This window comes from Lycorma delicatula, chromosome 11, assembly GCF_047948215.1.
Source record: "Lycorma delicatula isolate Av1 chromosome 11, ASM4794821v1, whole genome shotgun sequence".
Lineage (NCBI taxonomy): Eukaryota > Metazoa > Arthropoda > Insecta > Hemiptera > Fulgoridae > Lycorma > Lycorma delicatula.
The window spans coordinates 58,467,495-58,487,600 of record NC_134465.1 but is presented as its reverse complement, the minus strand read 5'-3'; the positions used below and the strand labels follow the sequence as shown (position 1 = coordinate 58,487,600).

General features: G+C 29.1%; 1 protein-coding gene across 1 annotated transcript in view; it reads left to right on the top strand.

The window, feature by feature from the left end:
- The window catches only part of LOC142331948 (uncharacterized), a 382,649-nt gene that overhangs the window by 239,997 nt on the left and 122,546 nt on the right, over positions 1-20,106 (top strand). The window contains exon 3 of the mRNA XM_075378000.1: positions 1,654-1,739. Coding sequence (XP_075234115.1) covers positions 1,654-1,739 — 86 coding nt within the window. The remainder of the gene's footprint in view (positions 1-1,653; positions 1,740-20,106) is intronic.

Sequence of the window (20,106 nt, the reverse complement as noted above, 5' to 3'; positions counted from 1 at the left end):
TTTGATTGCAATCGACTTGACAAAAAATGTCCAAAAAAGCCCAAAATCAAAAAATTTGGATTTTGGACTTTTTCTTAACTGCAGTAATAAGCCCTTATTGAGAGCTTCTCAACGATATATCGTAAGTGGTACTTATTTTCATTGGTTCCAAAGTTATAGCCAAATAAAATTTTAATAATGAAATATTTGGATCTTAAAAGAGAAGGCAGTTCAGTTCAAATCCGGCTTCAACTGCATTTTCAATTTTTAACTTTTTTTATAATTTAAATATATTGATTTATTAATAATTATTAACCTCGTATCGTAAAAAAGTTTCACAATAAATAAAAATTCTATAATAACAATTAAAAAAAAAAAAAAAGATAAAATATCAGAAGTTATTTATGAAATAAAATTTTATGTACTTTTCATTTAAAAGAAAAATGTGTATATGTAATTTAGTAGGCGTACAAGGAAGCCACGTGGTGTCCACATCAGATTTTTTTTCTAATAAAATATTTAAATTTACTTATATCATCATTATTTACTATCTATCCTGTGTGCGCCGTGTTAATTTTCTTCTATTCCAAGCTATACTTTTACTTTCTAAAAGGTTCTATTCCCTTTTAGATTGACTGTAATGTTTATACTTTGGGCCTACTATGAGATTCTACCAGCATTGTTTTAATAAATTCTCTTTTCATTATTTCTCCTAGCCAGTTAGCTTTCATATTCTGAAATGTTTTAATTAAGCTTCCATTCTCTTTTACTGTTTTTGTTTCTTATTCTATTCATTTGTATTCCATTGAACCTTCTTTAATCTCTCCTCTCACTCATTCTTTTTTTAAATCTCCCTGTTTGATATACAAACCAAGTAGTTTTATTAAATACAATACATGACGTCTTTTTACGTCTAACTTCATATTATTACTTAATACATGTTTTTTTTTTATCGTTTCATTACCCATAATAAATATTTTTCTTTTTATTGTAATTTAACTTTTTTAACTCTCTGTTAAAATCAGTATCACTTAAGTAATTTTTATATTAACATTTTATTTGTTTACTAGTTTAATGCTTTTTTCTTTTGTATAAACATTAACCGATTTATTTTTCCTACAACAATCATTTTTTCTACGTAATCTTATCCTAATTCATATCTTCTCCTAATCTACGTCATTTGTAATTATTGGCTGATCCACTTATTCAAAGAAAACAAAAAGTAAAAAAAAAAAACAATTATTTTACAATAACCGATTAATTCTTGATTATTATATTATGTGATATTATAATTTCTTTTATTTACATAAATTTAAGTTTACTACAAAGCCTTGAGAGCTTTTACGTAGAAATATGAAAATTTGTATTTTTTAGTGTGTAAAAATGCCATGCCGGACCTGGAATCGAACCCTGGATTCTTGGCAAGACACTACCATTTCGCCACGGTGATCAGCAAACTGGCAATCTCTAATTTATCTTTAGTAATATTTAAATATATTAATTGAATATTTTTTTTAATTTTCAACTACAATATTTCATTTATTATTAATATTATTTCCTAAATAATCTATTTTCCCCGTTATTCATGCATTTTCTTATATTTAAATATAATATGTGTATCAATGTATAATCTAATAACACATTTATAAATAAATTTTTTATTTTTTTTTACAGGAGTTCAAATAGCATATTTTGCTATAATTGGTACACAGATGTTCATGATTGTATTAAGCATTATGCTACTCTTTGGAATTATTAAGGTAAAGACATACGAAAATTTATTTAATTTAATTATTTATTAAATTTAATTTTAAATTAATTTAATATTTTGGTGGAGTATTTATTTTTATTATTAAAAAATAATATATAAACAACCGTAAAAAACAATGAACAGTTTTATACACGAATATGAAAAATGTTGAAACGATAAATATTTGAGTTCATTTATTATTTTAATGAAGCGTATTTTATTATTACAAAATTTGACTGAGGAAACTATGTGCATTCAAGTATTATCAGCACATAATGTAATTATAAATACATATACCAATAATTTTCAAAATAAATATTTTTAGACTATTCAAAACATGCTTTTGTTTAATTTTTGGCTCTACTTAAATGCATCATGATTATTAATAAAACATAATAATACCACTACTAAATAAGAGCATTAAAAATATTATTTGTGATAAAATATAAACTTGAAAAACGAAATAAATTTATATGGAGGTTTACATATTTCAAAATTTGTATAAATTTAATTTAATTAACCAACTATATATATAATACTATTTTCCAACTGTTCTGCAAAATTCCTTCAATGTTTAAAATCTTCTATCTTTCCAAATCACGTAGGCTATAATGTAATTAATTACATATCCGTAATCCATACCCCTTACTTTGACCCTCTTTGATATCACTTTTATAATGTTACTATTATTAACTAGTAGCAGGGCGTGCCGTAGGTACGCCTCCACAGCCAGGCTCTCTAGGCGGGTTGCCCTGGAGAGCGGCGTCTTGAATGGGATTATTAGATGCCCAAAATTGATTACCTCTTGTGTAAATATATTATTTTTTGAATCATGAAAATTTATCTAACGAAAGTTAAATTAGAAATTTTAACTCTAGAAATTGATACTAACAAAACGGGATTTTTCGCTAGAGATCGTTACATTCCGATGCCGATATCGAGAGATTATTTTTTTGTTTAACCTCCGGGACCGACGTTAGGTATCGCTTCAGAGGATGAGGTGAATGATTTTTGTAGCGTGTGTGAAAATGCCGTGCTTGACCGGGACCTCCAGTTGAAAGACTGAGACGCAACCACTCGCGCCACGGAGGCCGGTCATTACCAAGAGATTAAAAAATTGTTAATTTCATTGCTAATAATTTTAACCATTTAAACTCGAAATTTCAAAAAAAATCCTTTCTTTTTGTGCACTTCCACCGCAAGAACAGGTATACGCAGATTTCAATTTATCTTCAGTAGTATTTGTTTGTAGTTAATTATGAATTAATCACGATATCTTGTTTTAAATAAATAGATTTAAATTATTTTTATATATATTTACACTTGAATCAGAAACAGAATGGGAATTTTACCAACAAACGTACAGTTATATAAAATAACAGTTAAAAAAAAGACCTTTTTGTAGTGTATATTTGATTTAAATAAAATAAAATAGAATATTATAAAATATTATGGAATAGTTGCAATAATTTCTAAGAGACTAAAAGAAATAAAATTCACCTGAGGAAATAAGAGAATCAAATACTCTTTTATATATGTATCAAGAGATAAAAAGGAAGTAATTATTTCTCAGTAAAACAGACTTCCGGTGTCAGTATACCTGCATATATGAAAAGTCCTTTGTTCCCAGATAAATCAAGCTCAAAACAGTACAACACAGTATTTACTATATTTAAAAGTTACAAACAAAAAAGACAAAATATTTTTTCTTTAAATTAGAGTAAAATAACAATTTAAATGATAATATTATTCAAGATTTCAAGATGTTTCCTAATTTATTTAAAACACAAAATTTATATTTAAAGAAGGACATCAGGACTTTAAAGTAAGTACCAGATGATCCTTTTTATCCATCCAAGATAACGTTCGTTAGACTTAGATTACAATATTATACATTTTCAAGAATATAATATATATATATAAAATTTAATATAAAAATAACCTTTAACCTCTTTTTTATTCGTACTTTAAAAAGAATTACTTGTAAGGTTTCCTTTTTTGTATAAAGATAATAAATTAATATAATCAATTGCAGGTCGTCTCAATCCTTAATAATCCTACATCTCCTTTAACTTCTAATTACATCAACCATCAATCAATATTTGTCTATAATATAAACTAATAACACATTATTATATATAGTAAACATCATCTTACAACTTAGTTTATCATTAAAGGATAGCATAGTACAAACCAAATAAACGAAATTGAAATTAAGTGAGCGCAAGCAGTCTACAACAAACATATAGATCTAACTGTGATATATTAGGGTACTTACTATATACGTTGTAATATACGCATATTTAATTAAATTTATAGATGAAATAAAAACGATATTAGATGGAAACACTCCAATATTTTTTTAGAAAATAAAATTGAAAAGTAAAAAAATAATAAATAAATATTTTACATATTAATTTATTTTTTATTAAGTTCAAGAGATATATTAATAAAAGAAAAAATATTTATATAAAATTAAGAGATAGAAAGAAATAGAACAAAATATTTTCTTCATTAAGTAAAAAGAAGTAAAATATTAGGGTTACCAGAGGAAGCTGAATAATAAAACCCAAAGAAAATAAAAGAACATAGAATATGAAAAAGACCGTAGAAAATTGAATAATGAATTAAGAAGATCATAACGAAAAAAGCTTACAAACAAATAAACAGATATAGAAAATTTAAAAAGAAAATGAAAATACGAGTTATTGTATATAAAAGTAAAAACGGTAACGTAAGAAAAATAGAAGAAGAGGAGAGATACTTAATACAGAAAAAATACTAATTATTATACAAGGAAAAATATATAATTAAACAAATGTGAAAGAAGTTTATTCAACATTACAGTAAAATACACGATCTTCCCACAGGAAATCAGGTTAGAATGGAAAATGATAAATTAGGATCAGCAATCCCAAAAATCGGAAATTATTCAAACAATTAAAGAAATAAACAATGGAAAACCTATTCGGATAGATAACTTCTCAATAAAAAATATTATATATTACAGAAGAAGGATTATAGGAAGTTACGTAATATTAGATGGGATATTACGTAATGTCATCTACAAAAGGGAGATGTGGAAGATGCATAAGATTTTCTTAAAACAATCACGATTCCATTTCCTAAAAAGCATAGTTTAGTAAAGTGTCAAGATTACAGGACTGTCAGTTAAATTTCTGAAAAAGATTTGTTATTTTAATAGCTTGCGGTAACAACCGGATTAAAGGATTGGGGAACGAGGGGTTGAGTGACAATTCTATGTGGAGTCGCTGTTCGTCCGGGCTTGCTCGGGTGGGCGGTGGCGAGGAATCAAGGGGACTCCTGATCCGAGCTGAAAAGATCAATATCCGACGGGGGTGCCCTCTCCGGGATGCCCCTGTTACGAAGCAATGACACTAAAGAACCGAGTCCCAGTTACTGGAGTGGGGCGACTGGGAATGGCAGAGCCGGGCCTGGCACTTCTCCATTCAGGTAGTTAAGACAGTTAGGCACTTTCCAGGGCCGTAATAATGCTTAATCAAGTCCGATCCCGGGTGGATGGGTTGGTGAGGTAGGAGATTTAGTCGGTAGAGCGCAGGCATACGTACGCACTTCTAATAATATTTTGCGGAACCTGTTAGCGAGTCCAACAATTCGCTCGTAAATGGGGTTCCTCCAACTACCCAAAAAAAAAAAAACAACCGGATTATATTCTTTGCTTATATTCAACTTTACATGGCCAAACCGTCAGTAAAACTGAATTAGGCAACCATTTGCAAATATTTGAAGTTAAATATTCTACAAAAAATATTTCTTTTTTTTCGATATGTTTTTTTTTGTACCGAAATAAGTAGCTTTTGTACGGTGTGATTCCTTTAATCTTTACTTTACTTTTAAGTCTCTTTACTTTAGATTTTTACTTTCAAGCACCTCCAGGTTCCATTTGCATTTTTTATGACGGTAAATAAATCACAAAGGAAAATGATTTACATGACTGATCTCCACTTGAAGAGTAAAGGGTTTGCTCCAGAGTTTCCAGTGGGAAAAATCTCCTGAGAGAAAAGCTGTAAATGTTTATATTGGTCAATTCTGTAGATTATATTGTTCTGAAATTCTTCCCCCCCCAAAAAAATTAAAAAATAAAATACAAAAAAAGAATGAGAAACAAAGTACGGTCACCTTTGCGTAGTGTTTGTCGGGTAACGCTAAGAACTGAGCAAAATACTTTTTACCCGTTCTTTGTACGAGTAACCAGCTATGACTATTATTTTAAGATGGGGATCAATAATTCTGAAACACACATTTTTTAAGTCATTCAAAGTTTCGAATTCTGTACTAATCAAACTGCTGCTATGAAGATATTAAAATACACTGATAATATTTTTTTTATAAATTCAACAATCATTAATTGTTACTTATCAGTATTATTTTCACAAACACGAGGGTTAGAACACACAGTGGGGTTTTAGACGGAGTGACCCGTCCGACTAGACGAGAAAGACAAGCAAAGTCCCCTTACCGCCTAGTAAAATACATAGAAGAGGTTAAGGAATATATATATATATATATATATATATATATATGTTTTTTTGTACATATAAAAAAGGTATTCAAATAGGATATAGCAATCGAAATATTATTGAGATAAGAAGTGTTGAAAAATTTACGTTTAGTTAAAAAAATCGTGCCTGAATTATATAATTACAGGTTAGACCAAAGAAGATTAATAAGCCTAATAGGTTGGTTACACGCCTAGTAGGTTGCAAGGCTCCTGCTCATTACCAAAATTATTTAATATGTATGTTAAAGATGAAATAAAAATGTTCTACAAGAAGATAAGGGAATAACTATAAAAGAAAGGGGAGAGAATGAACTGTATAAAATTTATAGATGAATGGTCTTTTGTAGGAGATTAATATACCCGTAGCGGCTTCACTCACGCTATATGCCTATATTATAAATTGAATATATGCCTTAATTATTGATTATAAGCCTTAATAATTTGAAAATAAATTTTTAGTAATTACGTGGACTGTCCTCAGAGTCCAACCTACCTACCTTTTTTCTGTTTAGCCTCCGGGAATCACCGTCACTTCAAAGGATGAGTGAGGATGATATGTATGAGTGTAAGTGGAAGTGTAATCTTATACAGTCTCAGGTCTACCATTTCTGAAATCTGTGGTTAATTGAAACCCAACTACCAAAGAATATCGGTATCCACGAACTATTATTGAAATCTGTATAAAATTAATTGCCTTTACTAGAATTTGAACGTTGGAACTCTCGACTTCAAAATCAGCTGATTTTTGAAGACGGGTTCACCACTAAACCAACCAACCCGGTGGGTTTCGTCGGTAAGAGTTTTTTCTTTTATTTTTCCTGTTTAGCCTCCGGGAATTACCGTTCAGATATTACTTCAAAGGATGTATGGGGATGATATGAATAAGAGGAAATTAAGTGTAATGTTGTACAGTCTCAGTTCAATCATTCCTGTGATATGTGATTAATTAAAATCCAACTACCAAAGAACACTGGTATTTACGATCTAGTATTAAAATTTGTATAAAAGTAACTGCCTTTACTAGGACTTGAACGCTAGAACTCTCGTGGATATCCACGAGGTAGTATTCAAATCCTAGTTTACAACTTTCCGGATAAAATGAAATTTTTATATATAGGTTGTATTCCCAAAGTAACATTTTTCATGAAAAAAATCAGAAAGAAATTAAAGTTGTTGAAGAAAAACTTTGTTCCCAGCACAGCAAATAATAGGAAGTTCATCATTCCATTTTTTTGGTATTGCAGTAGTTAAATATTTTAATCACTTAATCTATTTATATATCTTTCAAATGTAGTTGTCAATTTCAAGGTGATAATCAATAACTGATTTGGGGTCTAACATATTTCTCGAAAGGTGAATTCGATTTTGAGTCGTGTGGATTCCTTTGAGAACGATCTGTTGTAGATTCACGTTGTCTAGGACAAAAAACTGTAATACTTCTAAAATTTCTTCTTCCTATTTGTGGCAACACCGATCTTTTTTTCCTGTTTAGCCTCCGGGAATTACCGTTTAGGTATTACTTCAGAGGATGAATAAGGATAATATGTATGAGTTGTACAATCTCAGTTCGACCATTCCTGAGATGTGGTGTTAATTGAAATTCAACCACCAAAGAACACCGGTATCCACGATCTAGTAGTATTCAAATTCGTATAAAATAACTGCGTTTACTAGGAATTGAACGCTGGAACTCTTGATTTCCAAATCAGCTGATTTGGGAAGACTCTTTAACCACTAGACCAACCCGGTAGGTTGGCAACACCGATCTAGACATTGTGAAAATATTAATACCAAACTGAGATTATGTGTGTGGTTTACCTTGATGAAACTTGTTAGTTAAGTACATAAAAATCTACAGAGTACATAAATTATCCATCCGATTAGAAAATTACATAAAGTTTAGTAAATCACAGAATAACTGCATGAAGAAATCGACAGAGACATCCATCGATGACAATCGATATGTCAACGACAATAACCTTAGAAAAAACAGTTCTAATTTATTTATAAGTTTTTTTTTTTTTTAATTTATGATTTATCTAGTGATAAGATTGGTGAAGTTTGAACTGCAATAAACATTCCGGGTTAATAGGAACGCTAAAAATTTTCGAAATGATTGATTTAGTTCGCAGTTATCGGAAATAAATGATAAAAAAAACGTTTATATAGTAGTGAGATGTAGAATAAAATATTCAACAGACGATTTGAAAATTAAAAAAGCAAAATATGGCATGAAATGAATGCAATCATAATAAAAATAAAAATAATGAAAATAGAAGACGAATAAGCTGATGAATATTTGTACAAAAAAGAGATGAGAAATAAAACAAATAGAAAATTAGGTAACGTGTTAGTAAAACGCTAAAAATTTGAAAACTGAATAAAACTAAGAATATCAAACGTAAGAAAGTATTTAACAATAAATATTTATTATGTAGTAAGATACAGTAGAGTTGAAAAAAAACAACTTGTAAAGTGTTACTTTTAGATTGTATGTTAGTATCGATGTGAAAATGAAAACTAAAAAAAAAAAAACTGAAGGTATTTGAAATATGACTATGAAGAAAATTAAATGGATAAAATGAAAAGTTACGAAATAATCTGGAGAGATTTAACGAGAATAAAAATTTTATCAGAACAATTCCAGATAAAATAGCGAATTTGTTGGTATATATATATTGAAATTAAAAGGATTCATTAAAATAGTTTTTGAAGGATCAGTAAAAGATGCAAAAAGACAGAGACTGAAAAAGAGTAATGAGTGTAAAAATGTAAAAAGGAAATAGGGGAAACAGTTTAGCTAAAAATAGAGAAAAATGAAGAAGGACGTTGTTCAAGTACACAAACAAAAAATATGTAACGATCTTACTCAGCATTTTTCTAGAATATAAAGTTTACCCTCTTCTCCTGATAATAATGTTAAAAATTATTATTATTCCCTTATATCAGCTTAAATACGAGTCACTATATGCATGGATAAGTGAACTTTTAGTGTCGTTATCATTTCTCTCTCAGTTTAATTTTAATATATTTCCTACATTCGATGTAACATTCTACTAACAAATCAGATTAAATTACGTACACTTCCACAACAAAATCAGTATATATATATATATATATATATATATATATATATACTGATTTGATATAGGCATATATATACTGATATATATGCCTAAAATGCTTCGATTGCGAGTTCAGGCTAGAGAAAGATTTCGCTTGGATTTCAGCTACTCTACTGAAATGAGATCGTACTGAAATTTTTGGGGAAAAATGTGATTGGACACCATATGATTTCCTTATACGCCTAAAATTACATATATACACATTTTTTTAAAAAGAAAAGAGTATAAAATTTTATTTCATTAATAACATCTGATATTTTTTTTTTTTTTTGTAATTGTATTATTTACTGTAATTTTTTTTTACAATCGGAGGTTAATAATTATAAATAAAAAATATCTATATTATTTGACCCCAACCAATAGCCCCGAACGCGTTTTTTATGTCTAGTGACAGCATCAGTGGAATTCTCCTGGTTCGCCAATGCCTCTCTTCACCTCGTCGGCCCATCCCGAAATTCGGCAGATAGCCTGCACGGTGGATCGCCCCCGAAATCTATGTGACCTGTTCTAAAGTATGTTCACTATCAAGTTTAATGATTTTAGCATCGGATGGAAGAACTACTAACGTAGTGTACAAAGGGGTTATGACATAATTTTTTGTGATACAACGGTACTTATTTGTGACTTTGTATCATACATATTTTTTGTAAAAGTATTTCTTCATGATATAATTGTATTTATATTGAAGCACAATAAATCTTTGCAATATGTGAATACCGAATTGTTTTTTTTTTAAATAAACCGACAAATAAAGCTTACTGTAAGTTAGTTGTTCAATAAATCTATACAATTCCTCATACACAGAAGTCATGACGGGTAAATACTAGTTAAGTATATCTTTTTAAATTCATATTTTTAAAATATAGTCTGCTTTTTTACTTTAATTTCTATTAATTAATTTTTTATTAAATATTTTTAATAAATAAAATTTTAATTTTATTATAAATTATACTTATACATTTATTTTTCTTCTTTTGTTTTTTATGATACCCTAGTAGGGCTGTTAATATTAAATCACCACCTTCATCCTAAAGAACAGATTCTACTCAAACAATCCTTCAAGGTCAAATCTTTTACAAACTTCTTCTTTGATTAATTACACCATCCAACATTTCTGTTGACTAGTTCTAAATCATATTTCCTTCTGTACCTATACTAACAATGGTAATCATTCATTCACATAAATAACCAAACAAAATTATTATATTTTCCTGCAAACTACATAAACTCTATTTCTGTTTGACCCATTTATTTCTCACACAATCTTTTCTAGTTTTCCCGGTTGTATTCCTGAAAAGTTTTATCTCTGCTCTTTGTTGCTTACTTCTCTTTCTAGTGTATACCGTCCATGGGTCCCGATATATACGTATGTCAAGATACACAGATAATACAACTTACAGAATACCTGATTGCATTGTAAAGATAACTTCCGGTCCCACAACAATGCTTTTATAGAATGTCTAAGCTGTATTTCCTTTTTTAATACAATTCAAACTTTATAATTCATACAATTCAAACGTTATAGAAATTTATATTTACCATTTCAGTCACTGAAATAAAATGCCATTATAATCTGTAGCAGATAATAAAACGTTTCTTTTTTTTTGTATTATAATTAGAATTCTATTTATAGATATAAATTAAATGTATTTTTTCCTTAATCCAAACATTATTTTATATTTTAAATTATACTGGTTCATTTATTATATTTTTTTGTTAATGCTTTTTTTATAATTTTTTTTAATTTTAATGTTCGCATTCTGTTAGATGAACACCTAATATATTATAAACTAGTAGACCCGGCAATGCTTCGCTATTGCTAGATTTGAGCATTTATATTAGATTAAATGAACACAATTGAAAGTTTCATAAAACATTAACAAAATGAACAATACGGAACTTCACAAAATTTAACCTTTCCCTCTTACCCTTTCTCAATTTCCTTTTTCCCATTTTCCTTCTTCCAATTTTCATTTTTACCATATTCCCTTCCCTTACCTTCCCCATTTATTTTCTCCTTATTTCCCCTTCCTAATTTCCCCTCTTTCTTTTTTCTCATTTCTTTTCCATTTCCTTTTCCCGTTTTCCCTTTTTTTACACTTTCCTCTTCTTCTCTTTTACCTTATTCAATTTTTCACTTTTCCCTTTCTCCCTTTTAAAAAAATATTTTTAGAAAATAAAAGAAGAATTATTAAGTTATTTTATTTTTTTACTTTGAACGGGATATACTTAAGCCAAATAATGAAACAGATGAAAAAAAAAATATATATATGTAACATTTGAAAAACATTTTCATACAAAGTTTTTAGAAATTCAAAAAATATAGTATTTTTATTTTTAGGTTCTTAATTGTTAGTCTTCGACATATTTTTGTTTATTTACTCAATAGGGATGTATTTTATTAAAACATTTCAAAGAAAAAGAATTAAAGAAAATATATTTTTCCAACGAAACATCTTTTTTTTTTTATTTTTACTGAGGAATAAGTACTGGATTCCCGAATATAATTCAGCTTGTAAATAGATGAAATATCAAATGCTATCGGAGTTACATCATCATTAATAAAAAAATATTAAATAAAACTTTAATGTTTTTATTTTTAAACTACCAGACCTGGCAATGCTTCGCTATTGCGAGATTAAATGAACACAATTGAAAGTTTGTTAAAACATTAACAAAATTAACATTACGGAACTTCACAAAATTTAACCTTTTCCTTTTTCGCTATTCCTCCTGTTCCTTCCCCTCTTTTACTTTCCCCTTTCCCGTTTCCTACCCATTTTTCTTTCCATTATTTCACGTTCCTCTTCCTATTTCCCCCTTTCCCGTTTACTTTGTCTCCAATCCCCCTTCTATTTCCTTTCCCCGTTTTTAAATCTACACGTTTTCCCTTTTTTATTTTTCCTATTTTCCCTTTCTCCCTTTTTCCGCGCACGTAAATTGGTCCAGTAGTTTTTTTTGTCTATAACGGACACACATATCGGAAACATTGAAATGGGACCATAAAAGTTTTAGTATAGCGTGTGTTGCTTTTACGTCTAACCGATAGCACTGTCTTTTAAAAAAAAGAATGTTTTTATTTGTCACAGGTGTAACATCTTAGGTATAAAAAACACGCGCATATTCGAATGCAACGTGTCAAAATTTCAAAGCAATCGGTGAAGAACTTTCGGAAATTTAAGATTTTGAACAATAACGCAATTAAATTTTTATTTATATAGATAAATATAAATTAAATGTATTATTTCCTTAATTCAAATATTATTTTAATTCTACTGTTTCATTAATTATATTTTTCGTTAATGCTTTTTTTATGATTTTTTTTATTTTGATTTTCGAATTCTATTAGATGGACACCTGATTTATCATAAACCAGCCGGTCCAGACTCGGTTCACTTGTTCTTCCCGTCGAATCAGGGGGTTCCTTCCCATAGACCCCACTGCGTTCATTATCCCCATACTTATGAGAATAATGTAGTTAAATAATTAAAATCTGTTCAGTTTATAAATATTATCAATTTCTATTGTAATTTCTTCAAAACAGCAGTTTGGTCAGGATTCGAAACTGAATGATCTAAAGCAAGCGGGTTTTAAATTAGTCGACTCCATTTTAAAAATAGTAGTTATAGCTGGTTATCGGTCCACGTACGAGTAAAAATGTATTGTGCACAGTTATTAGCGTTATCCGACAAACACCAAGAGCAGATCACATTAATTCGTTTCAGTTATACTTTTCTTTATTTGATATTTTTAACTTTCTTTGTGTTTTATGGAAAGGTTTTGTGGATAACATAACCTGAAGAAAAACCTTGTATACAATACCCGGAGTGTATACAAACAGATTGTTCCCAAGGTAGACTTTAGAGCAAGCCACAGTAGACCACGCTAGAAGCATTGACTATCCAACTACAAACCTCCCCTTGTGATTTATTTGTCGTCATTGAAAAAGAAAACAACTGTAAGAAAAAACTGGATACGCTTGAAAGTGAAAGGCAAATCTAAAGGAATGATACCATACACTGTCGCACCTTTAAAGCTACTTTTATTGATAACAAAAAAAGATATCGAAAAAGACTGATTTTTACTTCCTTATAAGAATGTAGAGGAAGTATTGTGATCGCGAAAAATTTCGGTCTTCAGATTTTAACGGAAATATCCATTTTTACCATCCCTGAATTCATTTTGACTAGTTTCGGCGTGACACATACGTACGTATACATACATACGTATGTATCTCGCATAACTCAAGAACGATTAGCCGTACGATGTTGAAATTTTGGATTAGGACTGTTATAACATCTAGGTGTGCACCTCCCCTTTTAATTGCAATCGACTGAAACAAAAGTGTCCAAAAAAGCATAAAATTCAAACAAGTTTGGAATTTGTACTTTTTCTAAACTGCAGTAATAAAGCCTCATTGTCAGCTTTTCAACGATATATCATAGTAATACTTATTGGTTCCAGAATCATAGCCAGATTAATTTGTAATTAATAAATTATTTGGAACTTACAAGGGGAAGGCACATCGGTTCCAATCAAATTTCATCTCCTTTTTTTAACTTTTTTCATAATTTAAATATATTAATTTATTAATAATTATTAACCCCTGATTGTAAAAAAATCTTTACGATAAATAATAATTCAATAATAACAATAAAAAAAATAAAATATTAAAAAATATCAGAAGCTATTAATGAAATAAAATTTTAAGTACTTTTAAAAATGTATATAATAATTTAATAGGCATACAAGGAAGTCATGTGATGTTCATATCAGATTTTTTTATTGAAAATTTACTATGAAATACTGCAGGTGATTCCGAATTCAATTTGATCAACTGTTTGACCATAGTAAAGATGAATATCGGCTAGGAACATAACCCGGTTGTTACACTAAACCATTGAAACGGCCCCATCTTAAAACTGTGAAATATTTCGTAACGGTAATAGATCTATGTTCTTTCCAGATTTAAAATTTATATTAATGTAAAATTTCAGCTCAAGCGGTTCAGTAGTTTTTACGTGAATGAATAACAGGATCATAGCAACCATCAGAGTTTCGAGTATAATAGATAATAAATATAAAAATTATTAAATCCCAATTATAAGTGGTACTATATATATTTTTAAATGCTTTAAATTAAAAATGCCATTAGTTTGTTTAAAAAAAATATTTATACTATTATTGTTGTATTTTAAAGGCATATAAAAAAACCTTTTCGTCACTTTTTATGTCTTCTATTTTATTATTAAATATTGATGGTTAATTTATTAAACTTTTAATTTAATATCCTTTATGTGTTTTTAATAATTTCAGTTTTTACGTATTTTATTAAATGACTCTATTTAACTTTGTATAATTTCATTTATATTCTAAACGCAGTAATATAATAATTACTGCGTTTAATTTTTGGTTTTACAGGTGATTTAACAAACAGTTCCTCTTTCAGGAACATTTATAAGCATTTTAATATAATAAACAGAAATCTGATTACGCTGATTAGGTTAGGGAAAATGTAAATTACATTTAAAAAAAAAACATAAAACGTATAAATATTAGAAATCAATAACAGATTTAAAATTCTTATTCTCCAGAATATTACATTTTACAAAAAAGTACAGCACTGTACTTTCGTTGCTTTTCGTTATTACTTGTATTAACAAAGAGAAACGAGAATATATTTAACAAAAAAGTAAAATTTGAACATTATGTTTGGATTAGAAGAATAGAATATTTACTAGTGCCCGTTGCTTCTTCACAGCGTTGTCATTATAAAGTAATGTTATTTATTTTTAAAAAAAACAGCTAAAAATCTATTCCATTCACAACACGTCTCACCACTAATACCCTTACTTTTATTTTTCCTTTCCTACCGCAGGTAAAACGCGTGATCAAAACTATTTCCAGTCAGTCCAGATGTTCTACTGGACGGATCAGGCAATTTTTTTTTTTTCAGTTCGGAATGGCTCACAGATATGTCATCAAGCATTGACGGAGTTTCAATGTGACTTTTATGAACGTAATAACCTCACAAAGTTTCTCAATTAAAAAATAAATTAAAATTTTTCAGTATTTCTCAAAGGAGACTCAAATTTTGGATCGGATGACGCTTGTTGACATATTTGTGGGTCATTCCAAGCAGAATAAAAAAAAAAACACAGCCTTATATGTCCAGTAGAAGCCGCAGACGGATTGGAAATGGGTTAGCCGCTCAATTTTCTAAATATTTTATATATATATATATACATAGATTAAATGAACACAATTGAAAGTTAGATAAAAAATTAGCAAAATGAACATTATTACAAAACTTCAAAAAATTTAACCTTTCCTTTTTCCCATTTTCCCTTTCCACTCCCACTCTCATTTCTCCCTTCCCATTTTCATTCTTACCATATTCCCGTTCCCCTCTTCCCTTTCATTTCCTCCATTTCTTCCTTTTCCTTTCCTTTCCCCATTTATCTTTTCCATTATTTCCCTTTTCCAACTTCGTTTTTATTCTTTCACCCATTACATTTTTTCCCCGTTTTTATTTTTCCCTGTTTTCTCCTTATTCTTTTTTCCATTTTCCACTTCTTCCTTTTTTACCTTTTATGATGTTTCCCTTTTCCGATTTTTCCCTTTCTCCCTTCTTCCCCTTGCGTTAATCGGTCCAGTAGTTTTTTAGTCTATTGCGGATACACATATCGGAAACACTGAAATGGAATAGTAAAATAATTACTGTAGCGTGTGTTGCTTTTACGTCCAACAGATAGCGCTGTTTTTTCAAAAAAGACATGTTTTTACCTGTCACAAGTGTGACATCTTAGATATATAAATAGTAGATATATAAAAACACGCGCGTATTTGAATACAACTTTGTGTAAAAATTTCAAAGCAATCGGAGAAGAACTTTCGGAGATTTAAGATTTCGAACAAACGAAAATTTTTATTTATATATATATATATATATTAGGATTCTGGTTATAAAACGGTTAAGTGGACTGCATAATAAATTGACACAGCTTGAATTTAACTAAAAATTATGACATCTTTATTGTATTAGATTGACTCTGATCGTAATTGAATACCGGTATACTAACTTGTAATAAAACAAAACCGAACGACGTCATGTACACTTCACTAACCTAACTGAGCGTGCAACACACAAGAAGAAGGGAGAGATGAACTCCCCACTACACCATAGACACAGACACGCACCACACGCATGCAGAATACAGATAAATATCCAACAATATTATATATATATATATATATATATATATATATAATAATTAAATAAAAGCTATTCTTTCATCATTTTTTTCTCGTTTATCTTTTTTTAATATAATTTTACTTTTCCGGTTGGTAAATGATAACAATATATGTTGTATATTATATTATTATTATTATCTAACAACAGAGAGTAGCAAAATAGTTACTTCACTATTAAATTTGTTATTAAACTATGTAAATGGCGTCTTATTCTAAACTGAGAAGTGCTACAAATTTGAAACAACTTGGGATATTCTAATACATAGCAACAAAGTTACCACTTTATGGGGTTTTTAAATTTTTTGTCTGCCATCTTGGATCCTCCATATTAAATCAAAATTTTTTTTTAAATACTGAGTTGGACCTATACTAATAATAAAAGCCTACACAATAATAAATAACACTAATAATTAATACATAATAATAATAATAATAATACCCAGAAGTCCTGGGTTCGAATCACAGTCGCATGACATTTTTCTCAAAAAAAAAAAAAAAATTACACAATAACTAATAATTTGCAATACTAGAAAAAATTAAATGGCTAGGTCAATTGAAATTATTTACTTTAATTATCACAATATTTAATTTTAACATCTATTTAAATGTCTTTGGTGTTAAATTACTGAAAACAATAAATTTTGAAAGCATGCCATTTTATAAAAAATGTTTAAAATGTTCCCCAACTACAGTTTACCTTCCTTTTACGTATATTTTATAAGAAATTTACCTATTTTAATGGGTACCATGATTCGACTTTCGGAAAATTTCGATATATCTCTGCGTTTCACATCCCCCAGACCCCAAAACCACCGTCAGTTCAAAAATGTATAATATATATATTTAATATTCTTGTGGATACGATAACTGCCGTAATTTTGCGTCAGTTACTTTCAAAATGATACATAAAATATAACGACCCAAAATCTCGGTCGAGTTCGTTAATGGGCAAAATCGGACCATGGGGCGGAATGGAAGACTTTTTTTGAAAAAAAAAATATCGTTATAACTTGCTTATTAAGTAAAATATCGAATTTGAAGTTCCTACTATTATTTGGATAAGAGCCTAAAACTTATCTAAGTAAAGTTTTTTGATATCCCCAACTATTGGTCCAGGGGGTGGAAAAAATGGGGTTTCAAAGATTATTTTATATTCAAGATTATTAGATGAATACTAGATCGTGGATACCGGTGTTCTTTGGTGGTTGGGTTTCAATTAACCACACATCTCAGGAATAGTCGAACTGAGAATGTACAAGACTAAACTTCATTCACACTCGTACTCATCATCCTCATTCATCCTCTGAAGTATTATCTAAACGGTAGTTACCGGAGGCTAAAGAGGAGAAAAAAAAGGGTTAGGTTTAGGCACCTATAATTTGTACAAGTATACGAGAAAGATTTTATTTAGGAAAATTCACAATGAAAAAAATATATATATTTATAGCTATAAAGCAAATTGTCCTAACTGATTGATTCGTCACTCAACATTTTCTTCTTACGTTATAAGTATCCAATAAGAAAGGATTATTTTTTGAAACTCCGAGTTTAAAGGGTTAAAATTGATTAGAATTAAATTTTTTTATAATTTTTTTTTTAAATTCCTATGTAATAAATGAAGATATCAATTAAATTTTTGGTTTTTATAATTTTCATGTGAATATATAAAAACTTATTTCTAGATTTTTATGAAATTCCCAGTTTAAAGGGTTAAAATGGATTTTGATTTTTTTCCCGGCTATATTTTTTTTCTAATTTCTCGGTAACAAATGAAATAACAACTTGATTTTTGGTGTGTCTAATTTTCTTTAAATATTTAAAACTAAATTCTAATTTTTTTTGAAATTCGACTATAAAAGTGTTGAAGAAAGGTAAAAATAATTTGAAGATTGATGGCAATTTTTACACATTTTCGACTATTCTAAACGAGTTGTTCATTACTAGATTGGGACTTGTAAATACTCTTCAGATAAATATTTAAAAACCATTTTCGGGTTTATAAAAGTATCGATTTTTAAGGGGTGCAATAGTATACGGTGTGGCGGCACAACCAATACAGCCACTGTTGTACGTGCGACACGACTGGTTGCACTTACGTCTGGTTACTCAACTAAAAACATAAAATAAAAGTATTTAAAAAATAAAAAAAAAGAGAAACGAATTATAGCCACGTGTTTTCTAGTGGTGTTTGTCGAGTACGACTAAGAACCGGGAAAAAATATTTTTATCCAACTGTTTTAAAACCGATATTCTTAGATTACTCAAAATGTCGGGTCCTGTATTTACCCAACTATTTCTCTGAAGAAATTAAGATACATTGATTTTTTTACAGATTAAACAGACTTTAATTTTTATTTATTATTATTATTATTCTCACAAAAAATGAGTATAATTAACACTAAGAGATCAAAGGGCTAGACGGTAAGGGGGAATGAAGCGAACCATAACCGGCTAAATATCTCCTGACCGCAACGGGAAGAGCAATAATTGAAGTTGACAGGCATTGACATAAGAGAAAACAGTTTTTCTCACGGGAAATTTTATGTGGTTTGGTATAGAGTACATTCATACAGCAGCTTATTCATCCAAGCATAAAAAAAAAAATGCTAAAATTTTCATTAAATGCCGCGATTTTAATGAAAAATCTGAAATCAATATTCTTGATTAAATAATTTTTATTTATAAATAAATAAGGTTGCTATAAACACATTGCGGTTAAAGCCGAATTGATTCGTAGTAAAAGCAGTGACGCGGAAGCACTAGTATATATATATATATATATAGTAGCCGGTCAGGAAACTCTGCCCCCTAGACTCCCGCTGTATTCATTATCATGGTTGTGAAAATGATAGTGATAAAAAACAATTAAAGTCTGAAAAGCTCTCTTTTTTCCAACGTTTCCCTCTTTCTTGTCTTAGATTCTCTGATATGCTCCTGCTGTAAATGAAGCTCCCATTGTTCAATTGTTTTCGACGCACGAATGGCTTTTATTTTTGCTGTAGAAATTATCGGATCAATACTTCTTTCTTTTCTTCGGTGGCATTTCGATACGTCTGAAGGGTACAGAGTCAAAAGTTCCAATGCAAATTTTTTTAAATTATTTTTACAACTCCTTTTTTTCAACATAATTATTTTCCCAATATTATTATTTCTCCATTTCTAATTCTCATACTATTTGAAGTTCACTAAATGTGTTAATTTAAGCTAATTATAATAATAATAAAAATAATAATACAGAAGGAAAGGAATAAAAATGTAGAAGGAACTTCCAGCTAAAGTTCAGATTGAGAAAATCCCAACTTTGGGACCGGAAAAACCAGAAATCTTCCTTTTAGAAAAGTAAGATTTAGGAAAAACTACAATGGTGTCTCCGAAATCATAGAGACTTTTAGCGGAAAAGACGAGACACTAGCCGCCCCACACGTTCTTGCAGTGAGTAGTACATCCAGTCTCGA